Source organism: Oncorhynchus masou, chromosome 8 (genome assembly GCF_036934945.1).
Source record: "Oncorhynchus masou masou isolate Uvic2021 chromosome 8, UVic_Omas_1.1, whole genome shotgun sequence".
Lineage (NCBI taxonomy): Eukaryota > Metazoa > Chordata > Actinopteri > Salmoniformes > Salmonidae > Oncorhynchus > Oncorhynchus masou.
Window position 1 is genome coordinate 31760656 of NC_088219.1, and position 17144 is coordinate 31777799.

Sequence of the window (17144 nt, forward strand, 5' to 3'; positions counted from 1 at the left end):
GATGGAGGCAGCTTATGGTAGAGAAATTAACATTAAATTATCTGGCAACAGTTCTGGTGGACATTGCTGTGGCATTGTGTGACAAAACTGCACATTTTTAAAGTGACCTTTTATTGTCCCCAGCACAAGGTGTAATGATCATGCTGTTTTTTTTGTGTGTATTTTACCCCCTTCTCCCCAATTTCGTGATATCCAATTCATCATCGCTGCAACTCCTCAACAGGCTCGGGAGAGGCAAAGGTCGAGTCATGCGACCCCACAAACCATGCTCCTTAACATCCGCCCGCTTAACCCGGAAGCCAGCTGCACCAACTTGTCAGAGGCGACCTCCCGACCCACCACAAGGAGTTGCTAGAGCGCGTTGAGCCAAGTAAAGCCCCCCCCCCCCTCCCCAGTCAAACCCTCCCCTATCCCGGACGACGCTGGACCAATCGTGTGGCGCCCTATGGGGCCAGTTGTGACACAGCCTCGGATCGAGCCCAGGTCTGTAATGACGCCTCATGCACTGCGATGCAGTGCCTTAGACCACTACTGCGCCACTCGGGAGGACCCCATCATCATGCTGTTTAATCAGCTTCTTGATATGCCACACCTGTCATGTAGATGGATTATCTTGGAAAAGGAGAAATGCTCATTTAACAGGGATGTAAACAAATTTGTGCAAAACATTTGGGAGAAATAAGCTTTTAATGTGTATGAAACATTTCTGGGATTTAAAAAAAATTCAGTTCATGAAACATGGGACCAACACTTTACATGTTGCCTTAATATTTTTGTTCAGTGTATTTATAATGCTGACCTACCCAGTGCTCTTTCTCCCTGTCGGTTTGGTATTTGAGGTACATTAGCAGTGTTACTGTGTCAGCCCTATTGTCTCCTCTGCTGTGAATAGAGTTAATGATTCAGCTGTATTGTGAAAGAAATGGCCTTATTCAACTACTTAATGCTTAAAACAAAGGTCGAGATAAAAACAGGTCAAAAGTAGTGTTTCTTTTAAAACTGCATTTCCAGAGCAAGTTAACCATGAATAATACATTGGCGCCTTTTAAAACCGTGGCTCACCTAGCTTATGGGGGACACCTAAATAGGGGACACCTATTTGAAATGGCAGGCGGTTAAAATCAGCTGTGTCAATTAGCCACATCCCTTAGAGCTCAGCTAATTGAAATAAAGAAATTATTAAACATAAACACTTTGCTGTCGAGGTTTGAGATGGTGGATAAGTTATCTTAGAACTGTTGAAGGTTCGTAAGTGACCGAATGAATAAATAGTCTACATGGACAAAACACAACTTGCTCTTCAATAAATAATTGGAAGAAATACCTTCAGTGTGTGTGTATGATCAAACCAGAATGTCTTTAGGTGAGGAGCTGCTTCCCCACGTGTATGAAATGCAATATCTAGCAAAGGACCTCTGCAGGCTCTAGTTTTGTCGCACCTGGACTACTGTTCAGTCGTGTGGGTTAGGTGCCACAAGGAGGGACCTCCAAAATGACAATTGGCTCAGGACAGGGCAGCACGGCTGGCCCTTAAATGTACACGGAGAGCTAACGTTAATAATATGAATGTCAATCTCTCCTGGCTCAAGGTGGAAGAGCGATCGACTTCATCACTACTTGTTTTTGTAAGAAGTGTTGACATGCTGAATGCACCAAGCTGTCTGTTTAAACTACTAGTAAACAGCTCAGACACCCATGCATACCCCACAAGACATCCCACCAAAGGTGTCTTCACAGTCCCAAGTCAAGAACAGACTATGGGAGGCGCACAGTTCTTTGTAGAGCCATGGTTACATCCGGTAACTAAAGCAGTAGAATCAGATTTTTTTAAACTGATAAAAATTCAGCTGATGGAACAGTGGGGAGAGACACACGCATAAGACACGCACTCTGCCACCAATTGTGCAAGTTCTCCCACTTAAAAAGATGAGAGGCCTGTAATTTTCATCATAGGTACACTTCAACTATGACAGAAAAAATGAGAAGGAAAAAATCCAGAAAATCACATTGTAGGATTTTTAATTTATTTATTTGCAAATTATGGTGGAAAAGAAGTATTTGGTCAATAACAAAAGTTTATATCAATACTTTGTTATATACACTTTGTTGGCAATGACAGAGGTCAAACTTTTTCTGTAAGTCTTCACAAGCTTTTCACACACTGTTGCTGGTATTTTGGCCCATTCCATGCAGATCTCCTCTAGAGCAGTGGTGTTTTGGGGCTGTTGCTGGGCAACATGGACTTTCAATTCCCTCCAAAGATTTTCTGTGGGGTTGAGATCTGGAGACTGGCTTGGCCACTCCAGGACCTTGAAATGCTTACGAAGCCACTCCGTTGCCCGGGCGGTGTGTTTGGGATCATTGTCATGCTGAAAGACCCAGCCACGTTTCATCTTCAATGCCCTTGCTGATGGAAGGAGGTTTTCACTCAAAATCTCATGATACATGGCCCCATTCATTCTTTCCTTTACACGGATCAGTCGTCCTGGTCCCTTTGAAGAAAAACAGCCCCAAAACATGATGTTTCCACCCTCATGCTTCACAGTAGGTATGGTGTCCTTTGGATGCAACTCAGCATTCTTTGTCCTCCAAACACGACGAGTTGAGTTTTTACCAAAAAGTTATATTTTGGTTTCATCTGACCATATGACATTCTCCCAATCTTCTTCTGGATCATCCAAATGCTCTCTAGCAAACCTTAGACGGGCCTGGACATGTACTGGCTTAAGCAGGGGGACACGTCTGGCACTGCAGGATTTGAGTCCCTGGCGGCGTAGTGTGTTACTGATGGTAGGCTTTGTTACTTTGGTCCCAGCTCTCTGCAGGTCATTCACTAGGTCCCCCCGTGTGGTTCTGGGATTTTTGCTCACCATTCTTGTGATCATTTTGACCCCACGGGGTGAGATCTTGCGTGGAGCCCCAGATCGAGGGAGATTATCAGTGGTCTTGTATGTCTTCCATTTCCTAATAATTGCTCCCACAGTTGATTTCTTCAAACCAAGCTGCTTACCTATTGCAGATTCAGTCTTCCCAGCCTGGTGCAAGTCTACAATTTTGTTTCTGGTGTCCTTTGACAGCTCTTTGGTCTTGTCCATAGTGGAGTTTGGAGTGTGACTGTTTGAGGTTGTGGACAGGTGTTTTTTATACTGATAACAAGTTCAAACAGGTGCCATTAATACAGGTAACGAGTGGAGGACAGAGCCTCTTAAAGAAGAAGTTACAGGTCTGTGAGAGCCAGAAATCGTGCTTGTTTGTTGGTGACCAAATACTTATTTTCCACGATAATTTGCAAATAAATTCATTAAAAATCATACAATGTGATTTTCTGGATTTTTTTTCTCATTTTGTCTGTCATAGTTGAAGTGTACCTATGATGAACATTTACAGGCCTCTCATCTTTTTAAGTGGGAGAACTTGCACAATTGGTGGCTGACTAAATACTTTTTTGCCCCACTGTATGTGATAGTAGAGTAGTGGCCTGAAGGAACACACTTACTGTGCTGTGAAAAGTGTTATGTGATGTAATATTTTAAATTGTATATAACTGCCTTAATGTTGCTGGACCCCAGGAACAGTAGTTCCTGGTAGTTACAATTCTCCAGCCCCATCCCTCAGCTGTTTACCAAAACAGAGGTGGGGTGGTCGCTTTCTTATTGTTTGAACTACAGATCGACATTTTTAAAGTAGCCAAACAGACAGTTTTACACATGTCCACGGCATATTAATTATTGAGTGGTGGTGTATAGGGCTGGCACAATTACTGTGTAACCGACGGTTACAGATGAAGGCCGTCATGAAAATAAAATAACCGTTAGTTAAAAAATAATATATATATTATTTTTTAACTAACATTTGACTGAAGATGGATGTTTCTGCGGTACATGGACTCTTAAGATGATGAGACTTTGTTGCTCCTTGCTGAAACATAGAAAGGTGCAAGCAAGGTGCAGTTATTACAAAAACCGTGGCCATTTGCCTGGCCAGTTACCAGTATCCAAAATTCCATGACCGCCACAGCCCTAGTGATGCATTTTTAATGCATTTTTAAATCCCCGTGGTGCAACTGGACACCCTTCTCCAGAGTAGTGATGGTTACTGACACACAAACAAACACTGTCATCCACTGTCACAGATGGGGCCACTATCGACACAGTCTGACTGTTGAAGACCTATCGTCAACCTGCACCTTCAACGTTATTCGGAACATGCTTAATGTATGGGGATTGTAGAAATGTTTTAGGCAGCATATAATCGTACAGGGACCGTTAGAAGTATTGTAGGGACCATAGAACTGTATAGGGAGCATAGTAGAACCTGAACACTATGGCCAGGATGACTATGGTGGACCAGTCAAGGCTGCTGAGGATGCAGCTGACAGCCATGCAGACCATGAGAACGCTGATAGTGGAGAATGCCAGCGCGGTAAAGCATGGAGGAAACGCTTAACTCAAAGTCAAGGGAACACTATAGAGTGTTTGGTGTTCTCAGTGGATTTAGGCTTACTGCCTACTGGTATTTCAGTTTACTAACCATCTGTTTGCTGTTGTTTTTTTACCCCAGGGTGAAAAAAACAATGGATTTGATGTTCTCTACCATAACATGAAGCATGGCCAAATCTCCTCCAAGGAACTTACTGATTTCATCAGAGAAAGGTACGTTGTTGGTTAGCCTGGTTCCACATCTGTTTTATGCTATGTCATGTGCTAAAGATGGTTGTAACCATGGTAATGATGGTTCTTAGTTAAACTTCCACTCACTCTCATTTTGAGCCTTTTAACCCAATGTTGTTCTTCTCATCACAGAGGTGAATTTGAATCTCGAGGCTTACTTTCAAAATCACTCAGCCCTCTTTTTCAAGTTTACCTTTGAGTTGACCATCTGTTTGAACATGAAATGATCTGTCTGGCTTTCTCTCAGTGCAGGTGTTGTTTTCAGTCTTCCAGTTCAATGGTTATGCAAATTAAATGTTGGGGATTTTCTGTTTGACTTGTTATTTGGCATTCGTTCATAGCCTAACCCTAACTTGAGATTCACACGCCTCTCAAGATTTGCACCCATTTGCCATTGACATCGATAGATGATTTATAGACACAGAATTGTCTCAAGACTTTATGGAACCTATTTTCCATTTCTTTTCCCAACATACTCACTTTTTCATTAGTACGGGTAACCACATTGCATTCTCAAGTTAATCAATCACTTAAAGTAGGTTAAAATAATTGGGAGACTAGGGCTAGACAACCTATTTGCTGTAGAGGGAACCAGTGTTGTAGTTAATCAATTACTTGACTTATATACACTGAGTGGGAAAAACATTAAGAACACCTGCTCTTTCCATGACATAGATTGGACAGGTGAAAGATATGATCCCTTATTGATGTCACTTGTTAAATCCACTGCAATCAGTGTAGATGAAGGGAAGGAGACCGGTTAAATAATGATTTTTAGGACTTGAGACATGGATTGTGTATGTGTGCCATTCAGAGGGTGAACAAGACAAAATAGAAAGTGCCTTTGAACGGGGTATGGTAGTAGGTGCCAGGCGCACCGGTTAGTGTGTGTCAAGAACTGCAACTCTTCTGGTTTAGTTCTTCACGCTAAACTGTTTTCTGTGTGTATCAAGAATGATCCATAGATTAGGTCCTAATGAATTTATTTCAATTGACTGATTTCCTCAAATGAACTGTAACAGTAAAATCATTGCATGTTGTGTGTTATATTTTTGTTCAGTATAACTTATAACCATGCATTTAGCAGCACCACATTTCCCCCTAAGCCTGTCACCGCTGCTGAAAAACATCCTAGGGGAAGCACTGGATCCCTAATGATGAAAGGGTGGCATGAGTGAAAAAGTGATGATCACATTTCTGTGTGGGCCAGCCTGGCCTGAAGGTAAGCATTCGGAATTCCTGTAGAATTTGATGGAATTCCACCATCAAACATTTTAGAAGATGAGGTTATAAATATAGAGCTCAGACACAATGCAAGACATCTCAAGGTGTGAGAGGAATTGGCAAGGAAGGTAGGATTAAGGTCTTGTTATGATTTAGACACTACAGTTATGCAGTCCACTAGGCCCGTGTTTTACACTGTATTGTGTGGCCTAAATAGGCCTAAGCCTGTGTGAATGGGCTACACCACAGACACCTTCCACAGCAAATTCTCTGTGTTGAGTAGAGCTAAAGGGGACTGTAAATGGGTGGTATGAAATGCTGCAATATTCATCTACTTTCTCCACAGACGTTTGTACTCACCAAAATGCATTGAGTATACCAAACATTAGGAAATACCAAATTCTCTAAAATGACGTTGGAGGCGGCTTGTGGTAACACTCATTCTCTGCCAACAGCTCTGGTGGACATTCCTGCAGTCAGCATGCCAGTTGCACGCTCCCTCAAAACTTGAGACATCTGACAAAACTGCACATTTTAGAGTGGCCTTTTATTGCCCCCCTGGCACAAGGTGCACCTGTGTAATGATCATGCTGTTTACTCAGCTTCTTGATATGCCACACCTGTCAGGGATGTAAACAAATTTGTGCACAAAATTTGAGCGAAATACGCTTTTTGTGCATTATGGAACATTTCGGGGATCTTTTATTTCAGCTCATGAAACATGGGACAAACACTTTACATGTTGCATTTATCTTTTTGTTCAGTGTAGCTCTCTAAGGTCTGCAGTGAGTGACATGATGAGGAAAACTGCTGATGCACTACCCAATTTTGAAATTGCACCTTGTGCATTCCATCTATAATACTTTCAAGAGTAAGTTGAAAGCATGACCTGAGCTCCTTAACAAACAAAATATATATATATATTTGTTTGCCTTTGTTCATGTCCCTCTAACTCGCTGCACCCCAAACTGGTTAGCATAGCTCTAGTCCAACAAAAAATAATTGTTCTAAATATTAGCTAGCTGGCTAGAATTTACAAGACCAGCAAACACGTTCCTCACACGCTATGAACACATTTCCTCCAACACTATAATGAAAAGGCGCCTCGCTCCAAAAACACGTTTTCTGGAGGTGTGTGGTCCGAGTGCTGATGACGTCGCCCAATTTATGCACTTTCGGAAGCCTGATTGTGTCCAGACTGAGGAGAAATCCACACACAATGCATCCCTGACCACCCCCTGAGGTGCTCAGCCGGACCTGAACACCATCAGACCGCAATGCGACTTTTCTGTGTCTTGACCCGTTTTTTCAATACGATATTCATATTCTGATAGCAGAAGTCACATGCAAGTGTCAAGTGTAGACACGGCCTGTGGTGTAGCTTACTAGCCTACATCTGAGGATTAGGCCTATGCTATATCTTTTACTCCTCTGTGAACTGAAACTCATCTTGCACACTTACCTACCCATCAGAATCATTCTTCTCATGTGACTGGATCTGGGTTTTCTGTGACCGTTCCTTTGAGGAAGTCTCTCATATCTCAGAAACACTGCACCGTGACTCTCTCTGGTGGCCAGAAACAGACATGCACCTACAGTACTGTATTGTGTAAAGTGATTGCCTGCTGTTATGACTGTGGCCTGTTTCCCAGGCCTCTCAAACACACAACCAATATTCGTCCTGCAGGGAGTTGTTAACTTGTATCTATCTATAAACTGAGTATACAAACATTAAGGACGAGTTGCACCCCACCCACCCCCCCTTTTGCCATCAGAACAGCCTTAATTCTGCTGGCCTATTGACTCCAAAGCTTCATACAGTTGTCATGTTGGCTGGATATCCTTTGGGTGGTGGACCATTCTTGATACACACGGGAAACTGTTGAGTGTGAAAAAGTTAGCAGCGTTGCAGTTCTTGACACAAGCCGGTGCGCCTGGCACCTACTACCATTCCCTGTTCAAAGGCACTTAAATATTTTGTCTTGCCCATACAACGTTTGAATGGCACACATGCACAATCCATGTCTCAAGACTTAAAAATCCTTCTTTAACCGGTCTCCTCCTTCATCTATGATCCCTTATATGATCCCTCCAAGTGACATCAATAAGGGATCATAGGATTCACCTGGTTAGTCTATGTCAATGAAAGAGCAGGTGTCTTTAATGTTTTGTACAATCAATGTTTAAGTCAAAGATAAATAGATTTAAGTGAGGTTTCGTCAGTAACTTTGAGTGTTTTAGTTTGGAGTGGAGGGGTGCAGGCAGGTCTGTGTGAGTCAAAGGTGCTGCACGGTCAATCCGACGTCTGCATTGGCCGTGCAAGAATTTATGGTGATGTGGCCTCTGCAGAAGACCGGTCATTCATACTTCTTGCACTTTGCGGAGCAGCGCAGAGCTGTTGTGAAGGAAGTAATCAAGGAAGTGAGTTTGTGTTTATACAGGACCTCCTGCCCTCCACCTACCATCAACCAATCATGTCAATGCAGAGTTATACGGAGCTCTCCGCATTGTTACAAAATTTGAGAGGCGCATGGCGATGCGGTACGGAGCTCAATTTGGCCGCTACGTGCCTCCGGTGGCTCCATCACACCATCCATACGGAGCCTCCGACCACATTTTTGGATCAAGCATAAATGAGCTTTTAGGAGGGGAGAATTGTCTTGGCCCAGAGAGTATTTACACACCTGGAGTGTGTTTATTCTCTGTGGAGTCATGTATTTTTCTGTGTGTCTTTGTGAGAGACTTGAGTTATGGATTTGGGAACTGGGGCTATTTTATTATTGACCAACCATGGTAACCTGTCAAGAATAAATTCTATAAACCTTTGTTTGGTTGCGTTCCCGTGCATCTAGGCTAAGTTACACTAATATCTGTTAGTGAAGGTAGGTTCTGTCTTTGTGCCTGACTGAGTACGTGCGTGCCGTGCGAATGCGTGCTTGCTCCCGCTCCCCCTGCCTGACCCTCTTCTCCTCCCGTGCTGACGTGACTGCAGTGGGAGGCTTAGTAAATGACACATGCATAATTCAGGCCTCCACTAAACCAACGTTTTAAGTTTTTACTTCTGTCACTTCCATGCAGGAGAAATGGGGGATGATGAGGGAGGAATAAAGGGGAGGGATGGGCAATTCTTTCCTTTCTGTGCTTCGATATGACACTAGATGGGAGACTGTGACGAGCAGCTCTCGCTACTAGATGAGCCACACTTAGTCAAAGCAAAGCCCAAGCAACACTCAACTTTGTGCCTGCAGTCAAACATATATGTTACGTGTGTGTGTGTGTGTGTGTGTGTTTTGTGGGAGTGGAGTAGTCTTATGCTTTGACTTACATGTACAGTACTTGTAATCACTCAATTAAAACTCATTACAACTGGTAGAGGTTTTGAGGGCTTTTAATAGTGTGTTGTTGGATGTATATTGGTTGAACTTATTCAGAAGAGACTGAGGATGAATCCCAAATAGCAGCCTGTTTCCTATGCAGTGGACTGCTTTTGACTAGGGGCCCATAGGGTCAAAAGTAGTGCACTATATAGGGAATCCATTTGGAACGCATACTGAGTGATGTTACTGATTCAGTAGGTAAAAATTACGAAGGTAATGACGTGATGTGTTTTGTCCCTCTAGGGCTACCATAGAAGAGGTCTATGCCAGGTCAATGACCAAACTTGCCAAGTCAGCTGGCAACTTCTCTCAGCTTGGGTAAGATACACACACACACACACACACACACACACACACACACTTTGTTCTTCTATCCTTGTGAGGACCTAAAATAGATTTCCATTCAAAATCCTATTTTCCCGGACCTGTAACCCAAAACCTAAACCTAACTCCTACACCTTACCCCTTACCTTAATTCTAACCCTAACCCCAAAGCTTGAAATAGTCTTTATCCTCACGGGGATGTGTGAAATGTCCTCGCAAGGGACAATTTTCCTTGTTTTTACTATCCTGGTGGGGACTTTGGGGAAGAGCGTTGAGTTTGTGTTCCCTATCAACCCTCCCTATTTAAAGATAACAAAGTCTTCCCTGAATGCGCCACTGAACACACTCCAGTTAATAAAGTGTGTGTGCCTGCGTGCCCATGTGTGTCCTGCAGAACATTTGCCCCGGTGTGGGATGTGTTTAAGATGTCCACAGAGAAGCTGGCCAGCTGCCACCTGGAGCTAGTGAGGAAGCTACAGGAGCTTATCAAAGATGTGCAGAAGTATGTGGACGACCAGGCCAAGGTCCACAAAAAGGTATGGCATGGAAAACTGCACACAACAACACACTAATAATATGCCATTGAGCAAATGCTTTTATCCAAAGCAACTTAGTCGTACGTGTATACATTTTGAATGTATGGTTGGCTCTGGGAATCGAACCCACTATCCTGGCATTGCAAACGCCAAAGCCATGCTCTACCAACTGAGCTACAGAGCACCACTGCTTTGTACCTTTACGCATCAGCTAGTCTGTCCTTTTGTATGTCTGTGTGTCCGTACTGTTTGTCCACATTGGCTGCTGCTGGGGATAAACCTATGTTCACCCTCAAGATCAATAAAGTTGATTCCTTTCAGTCACCACTATGGGGAAGAGTTTTAGTAGAGTGATTCTACAGATTCTGGAGATAATGCGTGTGTTTTGTCTGGGATTCACTGTCCTGCCTGCAGTAGCCACACTGTGTAGCTGTTGAGCTTGATTAGTCTTCCCTCCCTGCTTGTGGATCTGACCCATCTTCCAGTTAACGTGTAATGTGTTTACCCGTTCTGAGTTCTATTGGCTTTATTGATTCTGTTATAGAAAATGGCCCATCCTGAATGATCTCACCCATGATCAGCTTGCAGACATGATGTCACTACTCTAGAGGAGCCTCCTAAAGTAACCATGAAGTTCTGCTTGTGATTAATCATTTCATTTCTCTAGAGAGTAACAAAGCAGGGGTTCTGTTTGATCAGTCTTTTAGCCTGCCAAAGTCTGCTGATCAGTAGTAGCTAGGCTAGTTGTTGCTGTCGTGCCAGGGCTGTGCTTTGAAGCCTGCATTTTAGACGCCTCTCTCTCTCTCTCTCCCTGCTCGATTTAGACTCGGAGTGCACAGGAGGTTGGTAGCACCTTAATTGGGGAGGACGGGCTCGTGGTAATGGCTGGAGCGGACTAGGTGGAATGGTATCAAAGGCATCAAACGCATGGTTCGATGACATTCCATTCGCTCCGTTCCAGACATTATGATGAGCCGTCCTTCCCTCGGCAGCCTCCAATGTCGGAGCGTCGTCTTATGCATGAGTCAGGAGGTCCCAGTCGAACAAACGAAAAAAGGGACTGTGAATTAGCGGCGGAGATGTGTTTAGTGCTTTCAGCATGACAAAAATGTTGTCACACACAGCGCCTATCTCTCTCCCTCTCTTCATGCGAATGTGGTTTTAACCAATCTCTTCTATTTTAATTATCTTTGTTGCCGTTAAGGCGGTTTCAAAAAATTGTATTTTCAAACTATACTAACGTGATTGTTTAAATGGTTGTTGTCTCCTCCCCTGCCTTGTTCAGACGAAGGAGGAGGTGGCATCCACTAATGGGGCAGTACAGACCATCCAGACAACCGGGGTGGCCTTACAGAAGTCCAAGGAGAACTACAACGCCAAAACTGTGGATCAGGAGAGACTCCGCAAGGAGGGAGCCACACAGAGAGAAGTGGACAAGGTACACTAGACTTAAGTACACTAGACCAAACTACTATAAGAGAGAGCCACACAGAGCAATGTGGACAAGGTGGGAATGTGGGAAATCACAGGTAGACAACCAAAGACAATAGGTGTGCAGCTGTAGATTCCTAATACCTCCTATCACTAGCCCATTCTCTACCCAAGTCTGTCATTATGTACATACGTAATAGTAAAGCCAGATGAACTGTTTACTGCCACAATCTGTTTCTGAATCACATACTGTGGTTGGTTGTTGTGAGTAGTAGTTTGGTGTCTCTGGTCTGGCGAGATCTGTTGCTCCATAGAGCACTGTGCGACTCTAATGCTTATGGTGACACATGAGAACAGATGGCCATTTTCCTGTTGTCTGTCTCTCTCTGTTCTCTGCAGGCGGGAGTGAAGGCCAAGAAAGCCACAGAAGCCTACAAGGGCCTTGTGGAGAAATACGCCACAGCCAAGTCCGAGTTTGAACAGAAGATGGCTGAAACTGCGCAGGTGTGGGTTTGTGTGATTTGGTTATTCCGTGCACTTTCTAGTACCACAGTAGAATGTGGTTGTGTGTTTCTTGTTTTTGTGTGTGGTGTACTGTACTCTTATGTGCATGTTCTAAGTGTGTGTGTGTGTGTGTGTGTGTGTGTGTGTGTCCACCACTCAGTATTCCGTGCTGTGTGTGTTCTGTGTTCCATGCCTTTATCATCTCCAGCTTGTTTTTTCCTCCCTAACGGAATCATTGTGGAAAACTCTGATTGGAACCATCTGAACGGCTGATTAGATCAACTCTAAATTAAAATCAGATCAACAGAATTTGGCCCTCCATATCCTCCTGCACCGCAGCGAGACACACGGCCAAACTGGTTTGAGTTAGGGGAGCGTTTCTGTTTCCCCCCCAGAGAAAACAGCAGGACAGCTCTGCTTCCTTAGATCACAGTCGACAGCTCATCTGAAATTCAACACATGTGCACATGACTTATAAACACGGCGCGGGCGCACGTGTTCTGTGACGTCACTTGCGTGTGTGTGTGTGTGTTTCGAATTTGTGTCTCTTATCTGTCTGTCTGAGTGTAGGCTGAAGTGAATACTGGTTTATGCATGTGTGCTCGCCTGTGAATGTACTCTGTGTGTTGTGCGTTTTTGTGTACACACTAAATGTGGTAGTGTTTGCTCGAGCAATCATGGATGTTTGTGTGTGAAAGAATATGAGATTGCCTATATCCTTGCTTGTGCACATTTTACGAGTTTGTGAGCGCGTGTGTGTGTGTGTGTCTGCGATGTATGTGTTTATGTGGTCAGGCACGCTCATCTTCCCTTCTTTATCCACCATGTGATTTAGGAGTTTATGATTATTTATAGTCATTCTCCTCAGTTTACCCCAAACTCTCTCCAGCCAGCACTTGATGGGAGTAAACACCAACGTTTATAACCCCCCCCCCACACACACACACACAGACCGCTCCAAACCCAGAGACCAGAGATGAGCCCAGCTCCTTGTGGCTGGCCCACCCTGGATAATTGGCACCTTGTGCTGCAGGGGGATCTGTGTTGGTGTCCCTTCGTTTCCAGACCACCCAAATAGAGACGACACACACAAGAAGGAAGTGGCCAGGGCACAAAGAGGAAGTCTTTAGGGAAATGTATACATGTGTTTTTATCAATCCAAGAGGAATCCTTCCACGCAGTGTTTTTCCTGCATTGGACACGGTGCACATGTTCTGTTGTACACACACATTGGGCTCTTTTGAATTCCTCTTTTCGTAGACCGTGACAGAGCCCAAAGTCTTGCCTGACCAGGAGAAAGTATTTGTCTTAGTTATGTAGGTTATCTATAAGCTACACACACCAAGGCACATTGAAGCTGTTCTGGTGGGTCGTGGTGACCTAACGCCCTATTAAGACACTTTTATGTTGGTGTTTCCTTATATATATTTTTAACCTTTTATTTAAGCAGGGAGTCATGCTGAGGTTACGGTCTCTTTTGCAGATGTGCCCTGCATCAACACATCAATAGACCACCGTTACACTATTGGCTACGTAGCCTATCTATATACACATCAATTACACAATACATGAAAAGCAAACACGGAAAAAACGAAAAGCAAAACACAATCATATGAAACAAACACATTATTCAGTCAAAAGCCCTCTAACATCCACCTGAATTGCCCTAGAGGCACCAACTCCACCAACATTTGGATATCATTCCACATGAGAGGCACAACAAAAAAACTAAAAGCAGATTTACCTAACTCGGTGGAGCTTGAATGGATCCCCAGGTTTAGTCACCCCTGATTCCGGGTCTGGTAACTTATACGTCTGAAGGTTAACAATGTAGTAAGCTATGGCAGAAGTTTATGCAAGAGTACTTTATAGACATTGAGTGTGCAACGTATCAATATACTAGCCTTCAAAGAGGGCCAGTCTGCTTTCTGATAGGTTCAGTACACATCATTGCGTTTTTGATCACCCGTAATTATTATTAATATTATTATTTTTTTATTTAACCTTTATTTAACTAGGCAAGTCAGTTAAAAACAAATTCTTATTTTCAATGACGGCCTAGGAACAGTAGGTTAACTGCCTTGTTCAGGGGCAGAACGACAGATTTGTACCTTGTCAGCTCAGGGGTTTGAACTTGTAACCTTCCGGTTACTATTCCAACGCTCTAACCACTAGTGCAATGCGCTATGATAAACTGTATTAAATGGCTTCAATAGAGTAGCAGCTGCATTCATATAGATGATATCGCCATAGTCAATAACCAGAATGAATGTTAAGTGAATTATTTGTTTTCTGCTATTTAAAGTAAGACAGGACCGTGTCCTAATAGAAATTTTATAAGCGGGGGCACGATTAATGAGGGCACCATCCAAAGTACATATGCACAAATCATCAAACATTTTTACGTGATTTGGAAAATAACATATACTTGGTTTTACATACATTGAACTGAAATTGGTAGTTAAAGGCTTTCAGCAGGGCAATAAAGACTGATTGAAGCTCTGACAGAGCCTGGTCAGCTGTGGGGGCATTATCATGCACTACACTGTCATTTGCATACAGATGAAAGTCAGTTTCTTACAGAAAAAACAATCTTTTTTATGTAAATAGTGAAATGAACCTGACCAAGAATCAATCCCTGTGGGACACCCTGATTTAACACCACCAGTAAATTCACACTGTGTTTTGTCCTTTAAATACATTCCAACCACACACAGCCAGGTCCAGGCCAATTGATGAAAGACTCTGAATAAGTAATGATTGGTCCACGGTGTCGAAGGCTTTAGACAGGTCAATAAAACGGGCCGCACAGTGTTTCTTCTTATGAAACAATTAAGAACATTATTTAAAACCAAAGAAGTATCAGAATTTTTTTATATGACCTGGTCTGAAACCTGACTGGTGTACAGTTGTGGCCAAAAGTTTTGAGAATGACACAACTATACATTTTCACAAAGTCTGCTGCCTCATTTTGTATGATGGCAATTTGCATATACTCCAGAATGTTATGAAGAGTGATCAGATGAATTGCAATTAATTGCAAAGTCCCTCTGCTATGCAAATGAACTGAATCCCCAAAAAACATTTCCACTGCATTTCAGCCCTGCCACAAAAGGACCAGCTGGCATCATGTCAGTGATTCTCTCGTTAACACGGGTGTGAGTGTTGACGAGGACAGGGCTGGAGATCACTCTGTCATGCTGATTGAGTTCGAATAACAGACTGGAAGCTTCAAAAGGAGGGTGGTGCTTGGAATCATTGTTTCCTCTGTCAACCATGGTTACCTGCAAGGAAACATGTGCCGTCATCATTGGTTTGCACAAAAAGGGCTTCACAGGCAAGGATATTGATGCCAGTAAGATTGCACCTAAATCAATTGGATCATCAAGAACTTCAAGGAGAGCGGTTCAAATGTTGTGAAGAAAGCTTCAGGGCGGCCAAGATAGTCCAGCAAGCACCAGGACCGTCTCCTAAATTTGATTTAGCTGCGGGATTGGTGCACAACCAGTACAGAGCTTGCTCATGAATGGCAGCAGGCAGGTGTGAGTGCATCTGAACGCACAGTGAGGCAAAGAATTTTGTAGGATGGCCTGGTGTCAAGAAGGGCAGCAAAGAAGCCACTTCTCTCCAGGAAAAACATCAGGGACAGACTGATATTCTGCAAAAGGTGGGGGTGCCACAGTGTTCAATTCTCGGGCCGACTCTCTTCTCTGTATACATCAATGATGTCGCTCTTGCTGCTGGTGATTCTCTGATCCACCTCTACGCAGACGACACCATTCTGTATACTTCTGGCCCTTCTTTGGACACTGGGTTAACTAACCTCCAGACGAGCCTCCATCTGCTCTTAAATGCAAGTAAAACTAAATGCATGCTCTTCAGCTGATCACTGCCCGCACCTGCCTGCCCGTCCAGCAGCACTACTCTGGACGGTTCTGATTTAGAGTATGTGGATAACTACAAATACCTAGGTGTCTGGTTAGACTGTAAACTCTCCTTCCAGACTCACATTTAGCATCTCCAATCCAAAATTAAATCTAGAATCGGCTTCTTATTTCCCAACAAAGCATCCACTCATGCTGCCAAACATACCCTTGTAAAACTGACCATCCTACCGATCCTCGACTTCGGCGATGTCATTTATAAAATAGCCTCCAAAACTCTACTCAACAAATTGGGTGCAGTCTATCACAGTGCCATCCGTTTTGTCACCAAAGCCCCATATATTCCCCACCACTGCGACCTGTACGCTCTCGTTGGCTGGCCATTGCTTCATACTCATCGCCAAACCCACTGGCTCTATGTCATCTACAAGTCTCTGCTAGATAAAGCCCCACCTTATCTCAGCTCACTGGTCACCATAGCAGCACCCACCCGTAGCACGCACTCCAGCAGGTATATATCACTTGTCACCCCCAAAGCCAATTCCTCCTTTGGCCGCCTCTCCCTCCAGTTCTCTGCTGCCAATGACTGGAACGAACTGCAAAAATCACTGAGGCTGGAGACTCTTTTCAACCTCACTAGCTTTAAGCACCAGCAGTCAGAACAGCTCACAGATCACTGCACCTGTACATAGCCCATCTGTAAACAGCCTATCCAACTACCTCATCCCCATAATGTATTTATTTTCTTTATTTCTTTATCTTTCTCCTTTCTTTATCTTTCTCCTACTTGCACATTCATCATCTGCACATCTACCATTCCAATGTTTAATTGCTATATTGTAATTACTTCGCCACCATGGCCTATTTATTGCCTACCTCCCTTATCTTTCCTCATTTGCACTCACTGTATATAGGCTTATCTTTTTTTTCTACTGTATTATTGACTGTATATTTGTTTATTCCATTTGTAACTCTGTTGTTGTATGTGTCGAACTGCTGTGGTTTATCTTGGCCAGGTCGCAGTTGTAAATGAGAACTTGTTCTCAACTAGCCTACCTGGTTAAATAAAGGTGTAATAAAATACAAATTGTCAATACAAGCCTTTGACACTTATGAAATGCTTGTAATTATACTTCAGTATTCCATAGTAACATCTGACAAAAATATCTAAAGACACTGAAGCAGCAAACTGTG

The 17144-nt window shown here is 43.4% G+C and overlaps 1 protein-coding gene across 5 annotated transcripts in view; it reads left to right on the forward strand.

Moving 5' to 3' along the window:
* The window catches only part of LOC135544531 (F-BAR domain only protein 2-like), a 112550-nt gene that overhangs the window by 23181 nt on the left and 72225 nt on the right, over positions 1-17144 (forward strand). For all 5 annotated transcript variants that reach the window (XM_064972208.1, XM_064972210.1, XM_064972209.1 and 2 more), the window contains exons 2-6: positions 4561-4652; positions 9515-9589; positions 9990-10131; positions 11417-11569; positions 11962-12066. In XM_064972208.1, the coding sequence (XP_064828280.1) occupies positions 4561-4652; positions 9515-9589; positions 9990-10131; positions 11417-11569; positions 11962-12066 (567 nt within the window). The remainder of the gene's footprint in view (positions 1-4560; positions 4653-9514; positions 9590-9989; positions 10132-11416; positions 11570-11961; positions 12067-17144) is intronic.